Source organism: Lutjanus erythropterus, chromosome 9 (assembly GCF_056507025.1).
Source record: "Lutjanus erythropterus isolate fLutEry1 chromosome 9, fLutEry1.hap2, whole genome shotgun sequence".
Classification (NCBI taxonomy): Eukaryota; Metazoa; Chordata; class Actinopteri; order Lutjaniformes; family Lutjanidae; genus Lutjanus; species Lutjanus erythropterus.
The window spans coordinates 31,515,891-31,534,757 of NC_139325.1; the positions used below are offsets into that span (position 1 = coordinate 31,515,891).

General features: G+C 43.0%; 1 protein-coding gene across 4 annotated transcripts in view; it reads left to right on the forward strand.

Moving 5' to 3' along the window:
* cadm4 (cell adhesion molecule 4) overlaps positions 1–18,867 on the forward strand; it is a 252,199-nt gene that overhangs the window by 178,196 nt on the left and 55,136 nt on the right. The window contains exons 1-2 of one of the 4 annotated variants that reach the window (XM_084727119.1): positions 1,273–3,529; positions 17,799–17,945. In XM_084727119.1, the coding sequence (XP_084583245.1) occupies positions 3,433–3,529; positions 17,799–17,945 (244 nt within the window). In that variant the 5' untranslated portion in view covers positions 1,273–3,432. Of the gene's footprint in view, positions 1–1,272; positions 3,530–17,798; positions 17,946–18,867 lie in introns of those variants that run through there. The other 3 variants (XM_084727117.1, XM_084727120.1, XM_084727118.1) reach the window with 3 other exon arrangements.

Genomic DNA, 18,867 nt, shown 5'->3' on the forward strand with positions numbered 1-18,867 from the left:
TCCTGAAGGGGTGAGGTTCTATGCAGAGCCATCCGCTTCTCTTTTTACAAGAAAGGGTTTGTCAAGGGTTCTTTGCCAGACTAAGTGTTCCAATTAAGATAAAATCTTAAAAATCAAACGTTCTCTGACTGTGGTCTGGATAAAACCCTTGGAATACAAACAGGTTCAGTGTGTTCAAGATAAAACCTGGAATAAAAAGGGGTCCAGTTAAAACCCCCTGGGTTGGTTCTAGATAAAACCATTGGACTATAAAACAGTTCCTAGTAGAACCTCCTGCTGGGTTCTAGATAAAATCCTTGTAATATAAAATGTCTCTCAGGGGAAGGTTAGGGTTAGGGTGGGTTTCTGTCTGCACCCTTGACAGCTGGAAAAGTTCTGGATAGAACTCTCAGAGAGGGTTCTGGAAGAAGGGTTCTTTTTAGGGGTCCTGAGTGAAACCTTTCCCAGATGGTTCAAGGTATAACCCTTTATGTCAGGTTCCAGGTAAAGGTCTCTTGAAGGGATTCCATGTGGAACCTTTATAATAACTAACTAAGGTTCTCCTATGGGGACAAGGCAAAGAATCCATTAGGGTTCTTGTTAGTTAATCTTTAATTCTAAGAGCGTAGCTGTTTGCAGTGATTTCTGTTGCACCTTTTTATTGCTCCAGGTTCACATCAGCATCGGTCATAACAGTCATAGTCACGTTCTCTTCTGCTTCATTCACGTCCGCTTCATAATACAAATATCACACACAAACATGTACATAGTTCTTGAACAGCAGACAGCCGCGCGCATCCCTGCTGCCATAAAACCGGCCATTTAACATAAAGAGGCACTATGATGCCTCTGTGTGCGCCTGCATGGATAAATTAATGGCTAGTAGACAGTGAAAGGGCCAAACAGACAGCCAAATGTACACTTTGCTGCTTCAGTCAACACTGGACAGACGAGCACATTCACACACACACACACACACACGCCGCCACTGTTTGTTGACCTGAAAGACAACCATTGTCAGTGCTTCCATCCACACACACACACACTCATTTCTAACCTTCACAAAATAGTATGTAAAATATGCAGACACTGATCCCACACTGACACATTCGAAGCGAGAGGGAGGGTGGACAGGGTTATATAAACAAGCGGAGACAGAAAACGGACAGACAGATGGATGTGATCGACAACGATACATTGGGATTATAGCAATTTTCAGACGTCAGCAGGACAGAAGTGGAGCGAAAGGAGGACGAACGTGTGGGAACTAACTAGCTGCTGCTGGAGGACTGAGGGAAGAGGAAGAGAGGAAGAGAGCAGAACGGATAAACAAAACACAATTTGAGGAGATCAATCCGAACAAGTGAATGGACTTTGTTTCCGTCTGTGTCTGCCCCGCACCTGCCAGTTGCCGGTGTGCACACCAACACAGAGTAATTTTCTCAGCGTCAGCCAGTTGACCGGTGAAGTCAGCGTTGTGGGGAAGATTGGCGATGATCCGCTTTCGGCTTTGCCAGAAGTGTCAGGGCCATCGCCGTTAGAGCTCATTGTGTTTGCAGTGCCACAGAGAGTGTGCGAGAGAAAGAGCGTGCGGCCAGAGTGTAGTAATCTAAGGATGACACCCGCACTTTACTCCATCAGATAGTGCTCAGTGAGGTGTGTGGTGCAGCCCGTCACGCTTTGTCTCTCCCTGCACCGCAAACACACATATTAAACACACATACTTGCACATACAAACACACGCGAGCTACACACTCCCAGAGAGCGGCGATGCATTAGGTCCTGACAATCAGCAGCAACTCTGTCCGGGCCTTGAACACAGCAGGATTTCAGAGTGTGTATCTCGACTGCACCCAGTGAGGCATGTTGGAAAGGAAGAGTTAGGCAGGTCGATGCTGCGTGATTATACTGTCTGATAGCCTGTGATTATATTGAGGAGTCTAAAATTACCGCGTAAAATCACTGCCCATTTATGCTACAGTGTATACATGATAGCGTATCAAACTAGCTCTAGCATTCAAGCGAATAATGGCAGATACCTTGTGGGAATAATGTGCAGGTCTCTGGTGTAAAATAGGAAACCAGGATGTGTAATATCTGAAACTGCAGTTTGCCCAACCACTTGCAAGCTGGTGCAAGGACTTCCACTCTGTGTCTTTTTAGAGCGGCACTCGAGCTCGATAGATTTTATTTAACCTTAGCTATCTTCAGATGAGTTGCGAGATAGTGTCTGCGTCTCTCCAGAGGCCTGGTCGGTTCAGTTATAGCTCAAAGGAACATTGACTTCTGCCTGCTGATTTATGTTGGGTGAGAAGTGCAGAAAACCTTGTTTGACTCATTAAAATACAGTTCTGCTCGAGAATGAGCGTTGTTGCCCTAGATTTCACTGTCCTCCAGGGCATGGCAATGTAGGTAGCTCTATTTCAAAAAGTTATCATTCAGTCAACATCAGTAGAGATAAACTTGACTTCCTTTGGAAGGCATTTCCTGAGCCTGTATTTGAATGAAATATAGTATTATTGATGTTTTCTGTTCCTCAGAGCAGTGTGGGTTGACCTACAATAGACAAGCAGTCTGTTGTTGTGGTTAATTGTGTGGCTGATTGTTAGGGCGCCTGGTGCTCGGAATTAGCTTAGCTCTGAGTTTGACACTGCTGTGTTCAGAAGTGCTAATTAAGTTGTCCCTCGTTTAGTTAATTGCATAGCTGCCATTACAGAATACGCTCGCTGGTAAAGAACACAGTGTTGCAGGTCTTCTTTGGCCACTTTTGGTATTGGTTTTTCTGGTTTATTGATCTCAGAGTCTTGGGTTTTGGTCTCAGGAGGCTCAGAGCACTGTGGTAGAAAATAGCTAGCCTAGCAGTGTTTGCTTTGTTGTCATTTATGGGGCCGAGCTGCTCTACTGCTTCTGTTGCAGCAAAGCTTCTGCACTGTATGGATTTAAGACAAGGCATGTTGTGAGTGCTTTCCAAGCAGCACAAGGTGCTAAAGTCAACAGTCGAACTTTTTGTTGCCCTAAGCCCATCTCTGTGTGCATTGTGATATAGCGTCTAAATCGCTAGCTCTGTTAGCTCCGGCTGAGCTCCAGCCAAACTTCTGTGTATTGCGTTCAAGCTGTAGCCACAATTCAGTTCTATGTGACTTAGCAGCTAAGGCAGTTTCTTTGCATGTGTTGTGATGCAGTGCAGCACATAAGAGCCCTTTATTTAAGTGTTGTGCTCAAACAACAACTTGTGTCTGATTGCGCTGAAGTAAAGCTGGGCAGTTAGCGTGTGCACGTGTCTGCAGCATTGCAGTTGAGAACAAATCAGAGAGTGTGTGTGCGCATGTGTGTGTGTGCACTACTTCGTCTGTAGCAGTGCAGTCAGGGTCACAGAGGAGCCATTGATCAAACGCGCACATCACCGCACACTCACACGTTTGCACATACACACACACAGCTTCTCAATACACAATGAGGCCTGTCCGGAGCTCTGTCCTCTGCCGCCTCCTCCCTGCCCCCTTCTCTCTGGCCCTGCGCAGCCTGGTCCTGGTCCTGCTCTGCATCACTCGTAAGTCATGCACGCGTAAACACTCTCTCACACACACACACACAGGGATTAAATGAGACATGCAGTATCGATTCTAGAGGGAAATTCAGGTGTCATTACACACTAAATAAGTCAGGGAAACAAGCACATAATGTTCACATGTGCACACTCATTTTATATTGTAGTCAGGACATGGCAGTTTAGTATAAACATGAGCTCTTTGTTCTTTTAATTCAAACTCCCTGCAGATCTACCTCTAAATGATGCGATGTGATGCCCATGTTAAACAAAAACAGAACACAGTTGTGAATATGGCAACTAATTGGTGTAAACTGATACAGAATGAGATCCAGTGCAGTGCCCAGCGCATGGCCAAGGGAGAAATAGCTCACGATGGAATCATGAAATGAGAGCTTCTGATGAATTGTTCAAAATGCCGGTAATTAAGTAAGACTTGGTAATTAAGATTAAGACGAGAGAGAATGAGAAGACAGGAACATATGCCCAGGAGGTGAACGTACGGGGGAATGAGAGTGGACGGATGGACCAGAAGACTTTAAAGTCAGGAATGAAAACAGAGAAAGCGAGAGAGATATACGAGGGGCTGAAGCCTATTTCTCAGCTTTCCCTCTGTAGAACCTAATAAAAGAAAGTTGGACCCCAGAGTGGGAGAGATATGGAGAGCCAAATGGAGAGGTTGTCGAATAGAAAGAGAATGGAGAGGAAAAAGTGCAGTGCAAGAGACCAATATATTTTGTGGGAGAGAGACAAACTGACAAAAGGAGGGAAGGACCTGGCCAGATAGAAACGAGTACTGTATGCGAGGGAGAGAGCAGCAGAGGCAGAAAAGAGAAATGGCAAGACAAAGATGGAGAACAACGCAGTCAGTGTGCGTATGTGCAAGAAAGTCAGAGATGCAGGGGAGGGGTACAAAGATAGAATAAAAGACAAGGCCTCAAAAAAAAAAGAGCCGCCTGAGGTCGAGATTTGAAACCAAGAGTCATGAGATTGATTGAACACGAGGCAAAGATGGTGAGTCACTCGTAGCTACTTCTGTGATCAGCTCCGGAAAAAGCTTTGTGTTTAATTCAGATGTTACTGAGTAAGACTTCAAAAAAAAAAGACGTTAAAACGTGCTTTAAAAAGTCTTACTCGATAACATTCTGCATTAAACTCACTGTTTTTCGATGAAAGTAACTCTTGCCATGCTAACATCATCAGTGTCTCGCTGAGTCTGGCTGGACTGGGAACAAACACGGCCTCCAAGACTGGTCAGTTTGATGACAGGGAATACAGTACCAAGGTGGTTTTCCTGCCAGGTTTGGCTCCTGGCACCCCTCCATGGCTAACTGAGCTAGCAAACCGCTCTCTGCCCATCAGCATATTCTGTAAACTCCCTGGAACTGGACTCTGTTGTCAAACCCTGGTCAAGGATGAGATTAATTGCATTCTTATAACTGTGATGATAGCCTCATGATAGCCGGTGTCAAAACTGTCCATATATTCCAGTATAATGTCAGTTTCTTATTTGATGACGCCGAGTTGTCATGACAAAGATGTCGACAGGTTATGTTGTCTTGGTTAATGTCCAGTGATTATAGCAAAGTTGTTAGAGCAAAGAAATCTCACATAATGTCAACTTATCATTAAATATGACATATTTGACTGATGACCATAGTCATAAACATTCATAAACTGGTGACAGCTGTATGTTTATGACAGCGTAATGACAGTCCAATACACACCCCTTCACACGAAGTGTTAGAGAAAGATCATCATGTCATTACTATCATGTGTTTGACACTCAGAGATGTTCTTTCCCTGCTGCTCATTGGTAACCAAGTGTTGTGCCACTGTGCACAACACCTTCTCCAGTGTGCCTGCCAAAATCTCAGTTCAGTGCTTTTTTTCTGTTGTTGTTGTTTTGCATATTAGATCAACAGAAGGACATTGTGTTTTGTGGTATGTTGCGGGGGGATGCTGGGTCGGGGTGACAATCAGGGCTTGAGGGATATGGAGAAATGAGAATGAGTTTGGGTCTTGGCAGTCAGCGCGGTTATGTAATTCATGCCAGTAGGGCAGTTTTGTGTTGGGCCTTCAATGTACACACACATTTATTCTCTTGTACACTATTTTGTACACAAACCCTTGCTTTTAAATGCATGCACACGCTTGTACATTTCCTCTCTCCCGCATACACACTCATCAGCATCACACACGCGGATACACACCAAAGGGAAGGCATCCATGTGGTGGATTTTGAAGGGGTGTTAAGACCACTGCTTTTGGCTGTGGTGAATCTCCAGTGTGGTAGCCGTCGCGTAATAGCCCTGTAAATTTCCTTTAAGCCGCCGTTGGGTTGTGTGCGGCGGCCATTGTTGCAGGGTTGTCGGGGGCTGTGACAGACCCAGGCCATAAAACGCCATGCAGCAGATAGAGCTAACCAGCTTTAACTGTCAGAAAAAGAGAGGAGAAAGGAAAGAGACAGGAAGATGGTGGTTTGCGAAGGGTAAGAAGAGGTGAATGAGAGGAGCGGAGAGAGTAATGGGATGGGTGGACAAGAGAAGAGGAGAGGAGAGCGCTCAGGGAGATGCAATGCAGCGGGAGAGGGGGAGAGAAGAGAGGATGGGGCAAGAAAGAGAGGTGATTGAAATACACCAAAGGGCTGGAGAGACATAAAGATACGAAGGTCAAAGCAAGAGATGCGGAGAGAGGGGAAAGAAGGAGGAGGAGGAGGGGAAAGAAGGGTGGAGGTGATGAGTGGAAGAAGACAACAGATTTCCAACATGGAGGAAGGAGGCAGTGTGACTGGGGAGCAAAATCAAAAACAAAACGGGACGTGAAATATATAAATAAATGAAAGTAAATGTTTCTAATGAGAGGTCAAGCGTGAACAGAGAGTAGCAGCAAGTAGGAGCACAGGTACTTGAATCAGTACTTCTTCTTTTCCCAGTCTTTTTTTTTTTACACAACTTATTTACTGCAATAAAAGTGATAAAATACAGGCTCTAAAATGTACTTAAAGTATGAAAGTAAAAAGTGGCCCTCTGAAGGACATTTTTACCTGCTGTGTCAAAGTTCACTGAAGCTCACCTTTTCTCTGTGGTCCAGTCTTCCTCTCATGTCTGTTTCGTCTTTTCCACCTTGTTTTGTTGTTTTTGTCTTTAATGTCTTTTTCTCTTTTACGTCTTTTTCATCTTGTCTTGTCTTTTACGTCTTTTTAGTTTTCTTACATCTTTTTCATTAGTATGTCTTTTATGTTTTGTTACGGTTTTAAATCTTTTTCATGTTACCACATCTGTTGTTTTCTTTTTTGTGTTTTACGTATGTTCTACTGCGTCTTCATGTTGTTTTGTCTTTTTCATGTCATTTTCATCTTGTCTTTTTTGTCTTGCTATGTCTGCTTCATTTTGTTACCTCTTTTATGTCTTTTTTTGTCCTGTTGTGTCTTTTTATGTATTTTCTGTTATTATGTGTTTTACATCTTGTAAAGACTTTAATGTCCTTTTTATCTTGTTACATCTTTTTCATCTTGCTATGTCTCATATCGTTTGTCCCATCCATTCAGGCTGAAACTGGTCTTGATGTTGGGGAGGCTGTGCACAATGATGCAATAAAAATAACTGATAATTCCCCTCAAATGCTTTTAAACTAAAGAAACAAGCCTGATTTGAAAATGTAGAGAATGGATGGAACAGATATTTGTGTTAAAATGTCGGGAGTGGAAGTAGAAAGTTGACCAAAAAAAAAAAAAACAGAGTAAGTAAAGTACAGATACCCGAAAAATCAAGTACAGTAACAAAGTATTTGTACTTCTGTACTGCACACCTCTGATTCGCAGTGCAGTACTCACAGTAAATCATTCAGTGATGGAGGGAGAGTCGGATGAGAGAGTCTGAAGTTACTGCCAAAGAAAGACAGTCAGAGGGTTAGGAAGAAAGTGGAGGGAGGGCTGGACTCTACAACTGGCAATTAAAAAGAAGCAAAAGTAGAGAAGATGAAAGAGTGTGGAAAAACTGAGATATTCACTCTCCTGCTCGACTCATTTGTTTTGTCCTCTTGTCCCATTGCCTCCTCTCACTTCTTCTTTTTTCTCTGTCTTTTCCTTTGCTCCCTCTCTTCCGCTCTCCCGGCACACTATAAAAACAGCACGATTATGCCGCAGACTTGAGCTGCAGAACAAATCACATTTAGCGAAGGAGAGTGTGGAGATGGAACCAGCAGAGAGGCAGGAAAAGATTCCCACTGAGTCACAAAAAGAGAAAGAACCAGAGAGCGAGAGCCGGAGAGAGAGAGAGAGAGAGAGAGAGAGAGAGAGATTGCGAGGGGAATGAAAGCCTATTGCAGCTTGGAAGGAAAGTATTGCAAAGGGGGAGGGGGGCAAGATGAAGAAAGAAAAAGAAGAAGGAGGGACAGGAGTGAAGAGACAGCAGAGAGAAAAAGAAAGAGTTGCAACAATTCTCCCGAGGCCCAGGAGAGAAGGAGAGGAGATCTTTAGGACGCCGCTGATGAGGAAGATGAATGATGAGCGATGCAATAAAAGATAAGGGAGGGGAGAGAGGGAGGAAGAGGACGGGAAGAAGGGACCGGTGAAGGGAGGAGGAAGAGGCAGCAAGGATTAGATCAGGCAGAAGGTGGGGAGGAGAGGGATGGAGAGACTGCAGGCTTGAATAAAGAGGAGAAAGAGGGAGATGGTGAGAATTAGATTAGACATGAAGGCAGCAAGAGGAGAGAATTATGAGTTGTGGACTAAGTGGAAGGGGGGAGGGGGGTCGCTCCTAAAAAAAGAAGAAGAAGAAGAAAGGCTGAGTGGAGGAGGAGAGGGAAGAAAAGGAGGACAGGAGATAGCGACAGAATGAAGGTAATGAGAGAGACGAGAGTGAGATTTGTAAAGGATTATGTATTATTTACAGAGAGAGCATCTTTTTTTTCTTTGTGCTGGATTTGATTGGCAGAGTTTTGGCTCCCTGAGAGAGATGGAGTGATAATTTTAGACTGAGAAGAAGAGGAGAGGGAGGAGAGGAGAGGGAGTGAGGGAGAGCTGTGGGTCTGCAGAGGGAGCTATGGAGGAGAAGAACCTCAAAGTCAGCTGTTTCATACAGTCAGTGTACACTCTTAGAAATAAAAATGCTAGAACCATAAAGGGTTCTTCGGCTTGTCCCAGTAGGAGAGCATTTTATGGTTCCTGGTTGAACCTTTTATGAAGGTTCCAGTCTCAGAAAGTTCTCAACTATAAAGGGTTATACCTAGAACCACCTGTGAAAGTTTTCACCCAGAACCCAAATGTTCAACAGAGATCCCTTCTGCGGTGTAATGGTTCCACCCTGAACCCTCTCTGGGTGGATCCAGAACCGTTCCATCTAAAGGTGCTAACAAGAACCACCCAGGGAGTTCTACTGAGAACCTTTCATCTAGAACCCACCAAAGGGGTCCTCCCGAGAGCCTTTTTATATTCTAGGTGTTTTATCTGAACCTTAACCTTTGTGTACTCAGAGGGGTTTTAGCTAGAACCCTCCCATGGGGTTCTACCAAGAACCCTTTAAGATTTCAAGCATTTTATCTTGACCCCACTCGGGGGGTTCTACCGAGAACCTTTTTAGATTTGAAGGGTTTTATCTGGAACAAACACAGGAGGTTCTATCGGTAACCAGGGGAACCCAGGGGGCTTTACCAAGAACCCTTTTGTACTCTTAAGGTTATACGTATAACACATTAAGATGGTTCTACAGGGAGTCTTTTTATATTCCATAAAAGATTCTCTGGATGAAAAGGGTTCTTAATGCAACCCATAGTCTTACAAAGAACACTTGACAAACCCTTGGAATAAAATAGGGTTCTTCAGTCACGAATATTTCAGAGTAAAGCCTCAGCCCTTCAGAAAGAACCCTTTTGGAACCCCTATTTCGCAGAGTGTACTGTAAAACTCTGTGATTAACCTGGAGCAAGTGTGCATGCACACACACACACACACACACTCGCATAAACATCTCACAAACTTGATTTGCATACATGCTGTGGAAGGCGGCTCGCCTCGCAGACTCGGGGGATAGCGGGAAAAATGTACATCCAGATGGGAAGAGATGGAGAAGTTGCCAACAGATGACCCCATAAGAGTGGAAACTATGAGCTGCGGTTATTGTTTTAATTAAAGCAGTAATAACATAAGGGCTTGTGCATTGTAGTCTCTCCTCTGCATCGATTCCCTTGTAAATCCGTGGCCGGCATGCAAAGAAAACACCAGCTCCTGGCCTCCATCCAATTGAAAGATAATGAGAGATAATGAATAGGGAGACAGTGACTGCACTGCTTCAAGGATACATGGGGGCTTGTTTGGGGCAAATGGAGACAGCTCATCTCTTATGTGGCTTGTCTTTTTTTCTGTCCGATCTTTTCCTCTCTTCGCTCTCGGAGACATGGGGGAGGGAGAGAAATGGGGAGGGGGGGGGGCGCAGCAAGGCGGTAATTCAGCCGGCTAACCCTGCACCACTGAGGCAGTTTCTAGAATTTACCGTGACCAAGGGTGAGCCAGCAGTCCACCTGGCTGCCTCCCAAATCCCCCTCTTTTAACTCTCCACACCTCCCCTTCGTCCCCTCCCCTCTCGTCCCTCCATCCTCTCTGCCTCCGTCGGCTTATAACTCAACCCCATTGTGGGGACCATTAGGACGGGCCCCCGAACAGCCTTGTCTTATGAATTTGCACGCCTATTATTTATTTATTTGTTTATGTATTTTGAAATGATGGCCCCTTCTCGGATCTCTATTGCTGTAGTAAATAAAGGCTCCTTTTTTTCCGCTGGGGGCTGTGACAGCGGGGGTATTTCAGGAGGCATTTCAAATGATGAGAAGCACCAATTCACCGCTATGAAATACTGCCCCCGCTTGGTTGGAGAAAGGATTGTTTTTGTACCCCCCCCTTGCTGTTTTATTTACCCGTTGATCACAGCCGTCAGTGCACCACCACAGTATCGATTGCCCTCAGCATTTTCTCTTAATATGATTTGACGCTTGTGGAGGATTTTATTATGGGCACAGATTTTAATGGGGGTCAGATTAATGCCACTGTCACAGATGTTGATTCCCTGCCCCTCCTTCTCATTCTCTCTCTGTACACTATTAAAAATGAGGGTTCCAAAAGTGTTCTTCCTGAAAAGATGACGTTCTGCTTAGAACCATTTGCTTCCGAGGAAACCCCTTTTGAAGAAAGGGTTCTTTGTAAGACTAAGGTTTCCATTATCATCCAAAGAGCCCTTTTTGCAAGAAAAAGTTCTTCCAAGATTGTTAAACCCTTGAAGAACTTTGTACTATTATGTAAAGTGTTTTTTGGTAGAACTACCTAAGTAGTTTCTAGACAAAACCCTGGAATATAAAATGTTTTCTTTAGTTCTGTGTAATCCCGTGTTCTAGATCAATATTTCTCAAACGTTTTACACCACATACCACCTAAGAAAATATTGAGCTCTTCTTGTGCCACCTTACTGTTTTGTGCCGTTTGGGTCCAGCAGGTTTAGTGAATACTTCACTGGCTCTTCTTAAGAAGCCACTAGCTCGGTTCACTGTCGTCCGCTTCATTTTCAGCACGGCTGCTGGAAATATTCTTGTCCTGATCTGCACTTCTCTTTGTAACAGCATTTTACCTCTGCTGACTAGTTTGCCGTCACAGTTTAGTTTGCAACCACTGGATGTATGACGTATGTACACAATGTGTACATGAGTGTGACTCTGTAGCTTAGCTGATATTGATCTGATATTTCATGTATTTCATATTGAGTTGTTATGAAATTATTTTGAAATGAATTTATTTCATTTAAAAAATATTTCTGGCATTGATTCATATACCACAAGACAGAGATTGTGTGTCACCAGTGGTCTAGATAGAACCCTTAGAATATAAAAAAAGATTCAGGGTAGAACCCTTGAGTAAGTTCTAGATAAAACCCTTGGCATATAAAAAAGATTCTAGGTAGAATCCTTGATTGCGTTCTAGATGAAACCATTGAAACAGAAGAGGTTCTTGGCAAAACCTCTTTGGTGGGTTCTAAATAAAAACATTGCAATATAAAAGGGTTCTCTGTAGAACCTCTGGAGTATAAAAGGGTTCTCAGTAGAATGTACTGGATGGGTTCTTGTTAGACCATTAGAAGGTGGAAAGGTTCTAGATAGAACCCCCAGAGAGGGCTCTAGGTGGAGCCATTACATCGAAGAGGTCTCTGTGGAGAACCTATGACAGAACCTGTCATAGGGGGTTCTGGGTGAAACTTTTCACAGATGGTTCTACGTGTAACCTTTTATGTTGAGTTCGAGTCAGAGCTCTCTGAAAGGGTTCGAAGTGGAACCTTTATAAAGAGTGCTACCAGGAACTAAAAAGAGTTCTCCTATGGGGAGAAGCCGAAGAACCCTTCATGGTTCCAGTTAGCTCCTGTATTTCTCAGAGTGTGCAGTACCGTACTGGTGATCAGAAGCTCGTGGCCTTGATGTGAAGCCTATAAAAACCTACAGTCAAACTTAAGTGCTGCTCCCAGCTGCGTTATGAGCAGGAGTAGGAGAATATGCGTCATCTCTCGTATATTCTGTCCAGCCCCTGCCAGCTGCATTATTATACCCAAACCATCACTTCCTCGCTCCCTGCTATCATTTCCTGGTTAGAGCCCTCGCTCCCCCACCGTCTCTCTATCCCTCTGTTCCCTTCGCCCAGATTGATCATCCCCCAGCAGCCAGCAGGTGTTTCTGGGTGGCATCTCACAGTGGGCGACGGCGGATGCATGCGGCGGTTAGCGATTTTTTATTTCTCTTTTTCTTTGTCGCTTTTCTTTTTGCGCTTTACTGCGGCTAATTTCCTTTGAAGGGGTGACAGCTGTCAGGAGAAGTGGGTGTGTGTACAAATGGGCAGCTAATTAGTCCTCCTGGCCTCCTCCCAGACACAAACTTTTGACCGCGATCTTTGTTTGTATACGTGGCTCTCCCCAAGTCGAAGCCCCCTTTCCCCTGTTGATTCTAATGGGTCACTAATCACGGACAGACGCCGCGCCGACTCTGTCAGGATGCACGGCAGCACTATTACAATTAACACTGTTTAAAACAATGGCGGCCTAGCCCGGTTGCCACGGTGATGAGTAATAACAGCCATTAGAAAAATAATTGGGATGGCGGTGGCAGGCCCTGATGCCCCCCGATATGAATCACAATATTGATGCAGAGAATGGGAGCAATAATGACTACAATTAGTGGTAATTGTCAAATTTTTTTTCCCTGTTCCATCGAGTATTAGGGTCCCCTTTGTCTTTATCCCCTCTTGGTTTCTTTCTGTCTTCAGTTCAATATCCACCGTGTCTCTCCGTTTCCCCTGATGTGATGAATATGTACGCTTTGAGTATTTCATTAAAAGAGATTAAAATCGAGGCGAGAATTAAATTTGGATGAAGTTGGCGGGATCAGATGATGTCAAAGTCGCTTAATTGCAATATGCCAAGTCCTGCACATGCACACACACACACACACACAGAAACTCAGTGGTGTAGAAATGTAATATACATTGCAAAGTACATTTACTCAAGTACTTCCTTAAGTGGAAATGGAAATTCAAAGTAATTGTACTTTTCTTAAATATTTCCAAGTCATGCAACTTTAAACTTCTACTCCACTGCACCTCGGAGGCAAATATTATTCCACTACATTTGTCTGACAGCTTTAGTTACTGAATAATTACTCAGATTACACCTTTTCATTACCCTCCCTGTCCATCGAAAACACATACCTCTAAATTTGGGTATTTTGAATGTTTCTGACAAATTTAAGGATTAATTTCTCATTCATGGTTTTAGAAAATTCTCCCGTTTCTCTAATTTAGTTTCTTAGATTAGCTGGTAAAAGGAATAGTCACAAAGCAGAAAACAGGGCATCTGAGCTCAGACTTGACTTTTTAGAGATCAGTGGTTCTCATAGGGAAGTGACATTACAAATATAATGATCTTGTAAAATATAATGCACTGTTGTTGATTAAACTACCCAAACTTCCTAAGTAGTTAAAATTATCACACCCTTAAACACCTACAGTTGTAAAATGCAACAATAACGCTGATGTAATATTAATCCAAAAACATATTTAATAGTAAAACACTGATGTGGACAGGTTGGAAACTCTTATTGCAATGCCACTTTGATTATGCTCTTGGTACTGTAGTCTTCCAAAGTTTTGGGAGACAGGTCTCCTCCTCCTAAATCAATTGATCAGAGTGGTTTTAGGTCCACAGGCACATGGAGAGGAAGCAGTTCATGCATCTAAACTGGCTTCCTGTGGAGTCCAGAGTGACACAGTTAAAACGCTATCAGCTTCACAAAATTGTCAGTGGTGCAGCCCCAAGTTATTAATTTTTTTTTTTTTTTTACCACAAGTCAGGGAGGCTCACAGGCACGACACCAGATAAAGTTTAGCAAACCTGACACTGGTAAGAACTGGATGGGTAAAAGCTCTTTGAGATATTTGGGCACTCAGGTTTGGATTAAGGTTCCTATGATAGCAATAAAACAGACTACAAACCCAGTCAGGTTTGAGAGAAAACTGAAATACTGGCTTTTAGATAAAATACCCTTGTAATGACGGTTGTGTGGGCAGGTTTTTATGTTGCTCCTTTAATGGACCAGTTTTAGTTTAATAATAAGTGTGCATTTTAGTCTGTTGGCAGAATAATTCCTGTTTATGTTAAATATGAAAAATTTTCTATATTGATGTTGTATTTGCTTTCATATGCTGTTAAAGCTGTGCTCTGTCATTTTAATGCACAAGCGTGCACAAGCATACACACACACACACACACACACACACACACACACCTCTACACCATGTAATTACAACAAGAAACACACAAACAAAAATCTACTGTGACTTTCTTGTGTTATTCTTGATGCTGTTTTAATGGCACATATACTGATGCTGCAACCATTTAACTACACTTTTGAATGAATTGTCAAATAAACAGACAAAAAAGTTCTGCAGAATGATGCTGATGATACTGATGATACTTGTGATGCTGATAATACTTTCTGACTTTTAAGTTTTTGAATGCAGGACTTTTACTTTTATCGTCACTTTGCGGCGTTGTTACTTTTACTTAAGTAAAGGATCTGAATCCTTCTTCCACCTCTGCCGAAACTTAGGACATGCTCGGTTGCAGATATAGACATTTATTTTGGCCCAAAGCAGTCCAGTCAGCAGCTCCTGCGATGGCAGCCACCATCTGTTTGTCTCACAACACTTCCTGCCTTCTGAAGGTGTTTTACAGAGCTCAGAGACACCGCTAGAGCCAGCAGTGAAATATAGTCTATATGGTCCCGCCGTCTTTATCGGCACACCTTATTGCCTGCTTCATCATCACGCTTCGGTATTGATGTCGTTCTTTCTCTAAATCCTCCCCACGGCCAACGCTTTGCCAGGGAGAGAGGGAATGCAAATGGGGATGCAAATTGGTAAATACTAGTTTGCGGAGGCCAGCAAGCTGGTACACTCTTCAAGGCAATCACATTCCACTCCTGGCTTGAGCCTTATGGCTAATTGCGCATAAATCATTTGAATTCAAATGCCGGAGCTTGGTGTCCATTGTGCTCAGCGGGAGGTGTGACTCAGCCGAGCCGTGTCAACAGCCTGACCGACAAACACGGAGGGCGCTCCAATCAGAGCATAATCAACCTCCTCATTACTGACTCTTGGGCTGACAGCAACATCAAAGAGGCTCCCCGCTGCTTTTCAGCCCCCTTGTCTAAAAATATTGGGTTTAGGGCCAGACGAGTTTGTTTGGAAGATAATGTGTGAAAGTTTCTGTGAGTGTGTGTGTCACTCCCCCGCACATATTTCTGTGTGTGTGTCTTAGAGCCAGACAGATATATTATTCATCTGATATTATTGGCAATTACAGCCATGACGGTCTAAATCAGTATGTTGTCTTCTATGCGGTGATATGAAAACTTACTTTGGACATAACATAATGCACCGTGCAGTGTTTTTATTTTTTATAATTTTAGAACCATTTCTTTACAAAACCATATTTTGAGGGTGTTTTGACTTTTGTCAACTACGTCAGACAGAAAAAGTCATAGTATTCTACAGTAGAATAAAGCAAGCAGGAAATGTTTCATGTTTTTTGTTGCATTAAATACAAAATTATTTAATTAGCCATATAATCAAAAAGTTTGGTCTATTTTTATTTAAGGAATAAACAACATTATATGGTTGCCAAGTTACAATTTCTGTTGATAATGTAATTTGTCTTTGTGATAAACAGCATATAATATCATTTAAAACAGAGAGCACACATTTGGTTCACCATGACATTTCTTTGTTGTCATAAACTAATTTTTTAAATTCTTAAAATCTGATGGAGTTGACATCACATACAGGTGAGGCACTCGATACATTCTTTATAGTTAACAGAAAGTAGTCCTTGCTTGAAACTGTTCACAAGAATCTTTGTGGATTATCTTGGGTAACTGAGTCGTGATTTCTGGAAAGAGATGCGTTTTTTCCTCTTTTTTTAAATTTTATTTTTTGGCATTTTGATATTCACAAGCTTAAAACCAATTAGTTCCATTATATTCAAGAGAAGGCAGACATCTCTGTGTCCAATATCTCCAAAATGGGGCAACTCAGATATGTTTTTTGGGATTTTGGTTTAAACTGTCCCTTTAAAAATACCTGTGAAAGTTTATTATTGGGCCCTATTGTACATATATAATCTCATTTGTAAGTGTGCAAAGCAAGAAAGCAAAGTTTATTTAAAAAAGTTTAAAAGATACTAGCCACAAAGTGCTTCACAGTCAGTCAAATAAAATAAAATAGAAATAAATAAAATAAGGATAAAATATATTAATGAAGCAGATAAAAGCACAAAATTAACACATAAAATACCATAAGCCACCCAAATGCCTACCTGAACAGGTAGGTTTGTAGCTACTTTTTAAAAGAGTCCACAGAGTCCAGAGATCTCAAACTTATAGGGGAGACTATTCCAAAGCTTAGAGGCTGCCGAATGGAAAGAACATTCTCCTGGAGTCTCGAAATGTTTTCCGAGGAACCTTTAGAAAAGCCTGAGTGAAGGACCTAAGGGCTTAGCTCATAGTGTGCGGGTGTAGAAGGTCAATAATGTACTGTGGAGGCTGGTCATGTAGGCACCAACATTTTAAAATGGATTCTAAAATTAGCAGGAAGCCAGTGCAAAGAGGTTAAAATCGGCATAATATGTGACCATCAGTTAAGAGCCTAGCAACAGCATTTTGGATGGTTCGAAGACGGTGTAATGAAGATTTATTAAGACCGTTGACAAGAGAATTACAGTAGTCTGTAGGGGCAATAATCAAAACTTCAGTTTTACCTGCATGCAGCTGCAGAGCGTGTACTTGCAGGAGCACCTTCACACACATAAATGTCCATACAGGTGTCTGTGTGCATTGGAATATTCATTCATAAGAGCCCAAGCTGGTGCTCAAAGCCCCCCAGCACTTTCCAAATACCTGTAATAAGAAGCATTACAACGGGATAATGGAGTGTAATCAATTGGTTTGGCTTGCACCTGGATGAGAAATGGCAGCAGGAATGTGTTACTGTACGGGCATTCGAGGCTGCCGCCACGGTCACACCGCTCTGCACTCTGGCCGGCTTCTTCACACAGACTCAGACTGCAGTTCAAACTATTAATACGCGCACAGGTGGTGGCAGCGCTGCAGTCCAGCCCGTGACGCATTTATGTGCCTTTGTGTCGGTGTGCAGTGTTTATGTGCATGCATTCGAGTGTGTGTTTGTGCTCTTGCGTGTCTGAATTCAAGACCGACAACCACTTAGAGATTTAATAAGGCATTATGTATTCAAATGTGTGTGTTGATGCATTCTGTTAGACTAGCCAGAGGCAACAGGGCTGTTTGTATGTGTGTGTTTGCGCACGTATAAAGATGAATGGCAGTAATTATAATCATCCCTATTATAATCATAAGAACACATTGTTCATAAGGACCCTCTTTTACTTGTTGAGTTCTTCAGTGTCTTTTCTCTCAGCTCTCAATCTCTTTATCTTTATCACTCCACCTCCTCTCCTCTCCTCCCTCTCTCCGTCTCTCCCTTGTAGCGTCCATATGATGAATAGCGAATAAATGAAGGATGCTTTAAGTACCTTGTTTTGAAAGGTTCTATCTCACGTAAGGTGCAAATTGACATCTCTTTTACTCCACATCTGTCCCCCCCTATTTGTCCCTCTCTTCTTCCTCTGTATCACTCTTTTTAATGGCCATTTTTCATCTTTCTCTTCCTCAGCCCGTTGTCAGGCGGTGCAGGCGGAGAACGTGACGGTCTTGGAGGGAGGCACGGCCCAGATCTCCTGCCGCCTGCAGAACTACGACGGATCAATCGTGGTCATCCAGAATCCTCGCCGGCAGACCCTCTTCTTCAACGGCACGCGAGGTGTGTATGTTTGTGCCCGTGGTGGACTGAGGGGCAGGAACGAAAAAATGAAAAGGGCACCAGCTGTATGTGGAGGCCCATACTTTCTAACCTCAAAAATAGGGAGGTATGGGGGTGTTCCCCCAGAAAATTTTCATTTTCACAGACTTTGTTTCGTGCATACTGGTGACATTTAAAAATGCTGAGTATATGGCACTTTTTATCCACTGGAAGGACACTCTATAAGATACTTTTTTGTATTTTTTCCACTAGAAGGCCACTCTAGGGGGCACTTAATCATGTTTTGCCCACTGGCAGTGCACTCTACAAGGTACTTTATCATGTTTTCTCCACTAAAAGGGCAATCTAGAGGGCACTTCACAAGGGAACCACAGAGGGCACTTCACTCTGTTTTCTCCACTGGAAAGGAACCCTACAGTGGTTTTATATACCATAGGGACATTCTCAAGGGCACTTTGGCAGTGTTTTTCTTTGAACATGAGAGCACCAGGGGTGGTGATCGCCCCTCCCCTGTGTGTGCACACTTGTCTCTGCAGACAAACTTAATCTGTCTGTGTCTATGCATTTGCCCTCTGTGACATTTGAAACCAGCCTTTTAAACACATTAGCAATGACTCACCGACACTTGCACTTTACATTTTTTTTTTCTTGCAAATGTCCTCACTTTGCCTTTGAAGCGATTCCACATTAAAAAGTCAGATAACCCCAGAGTTAATTTAGGAGATGGTGTTATTCTCTGCCCTAACTGCGCGACTGCTTTAACCGTTTTAAAAGCATAGTTCGAAGCTCTCTGCATAATCCACTGTTAACCCCTGTGATGAGATCAAAACGTATTACCGCTCCTCATTAGAGCGTGGCCTTGGCAATCACATGTTTTTTTTAAAGGCAGCTTTATGGCAAATTATCATTGTAACCAACATTA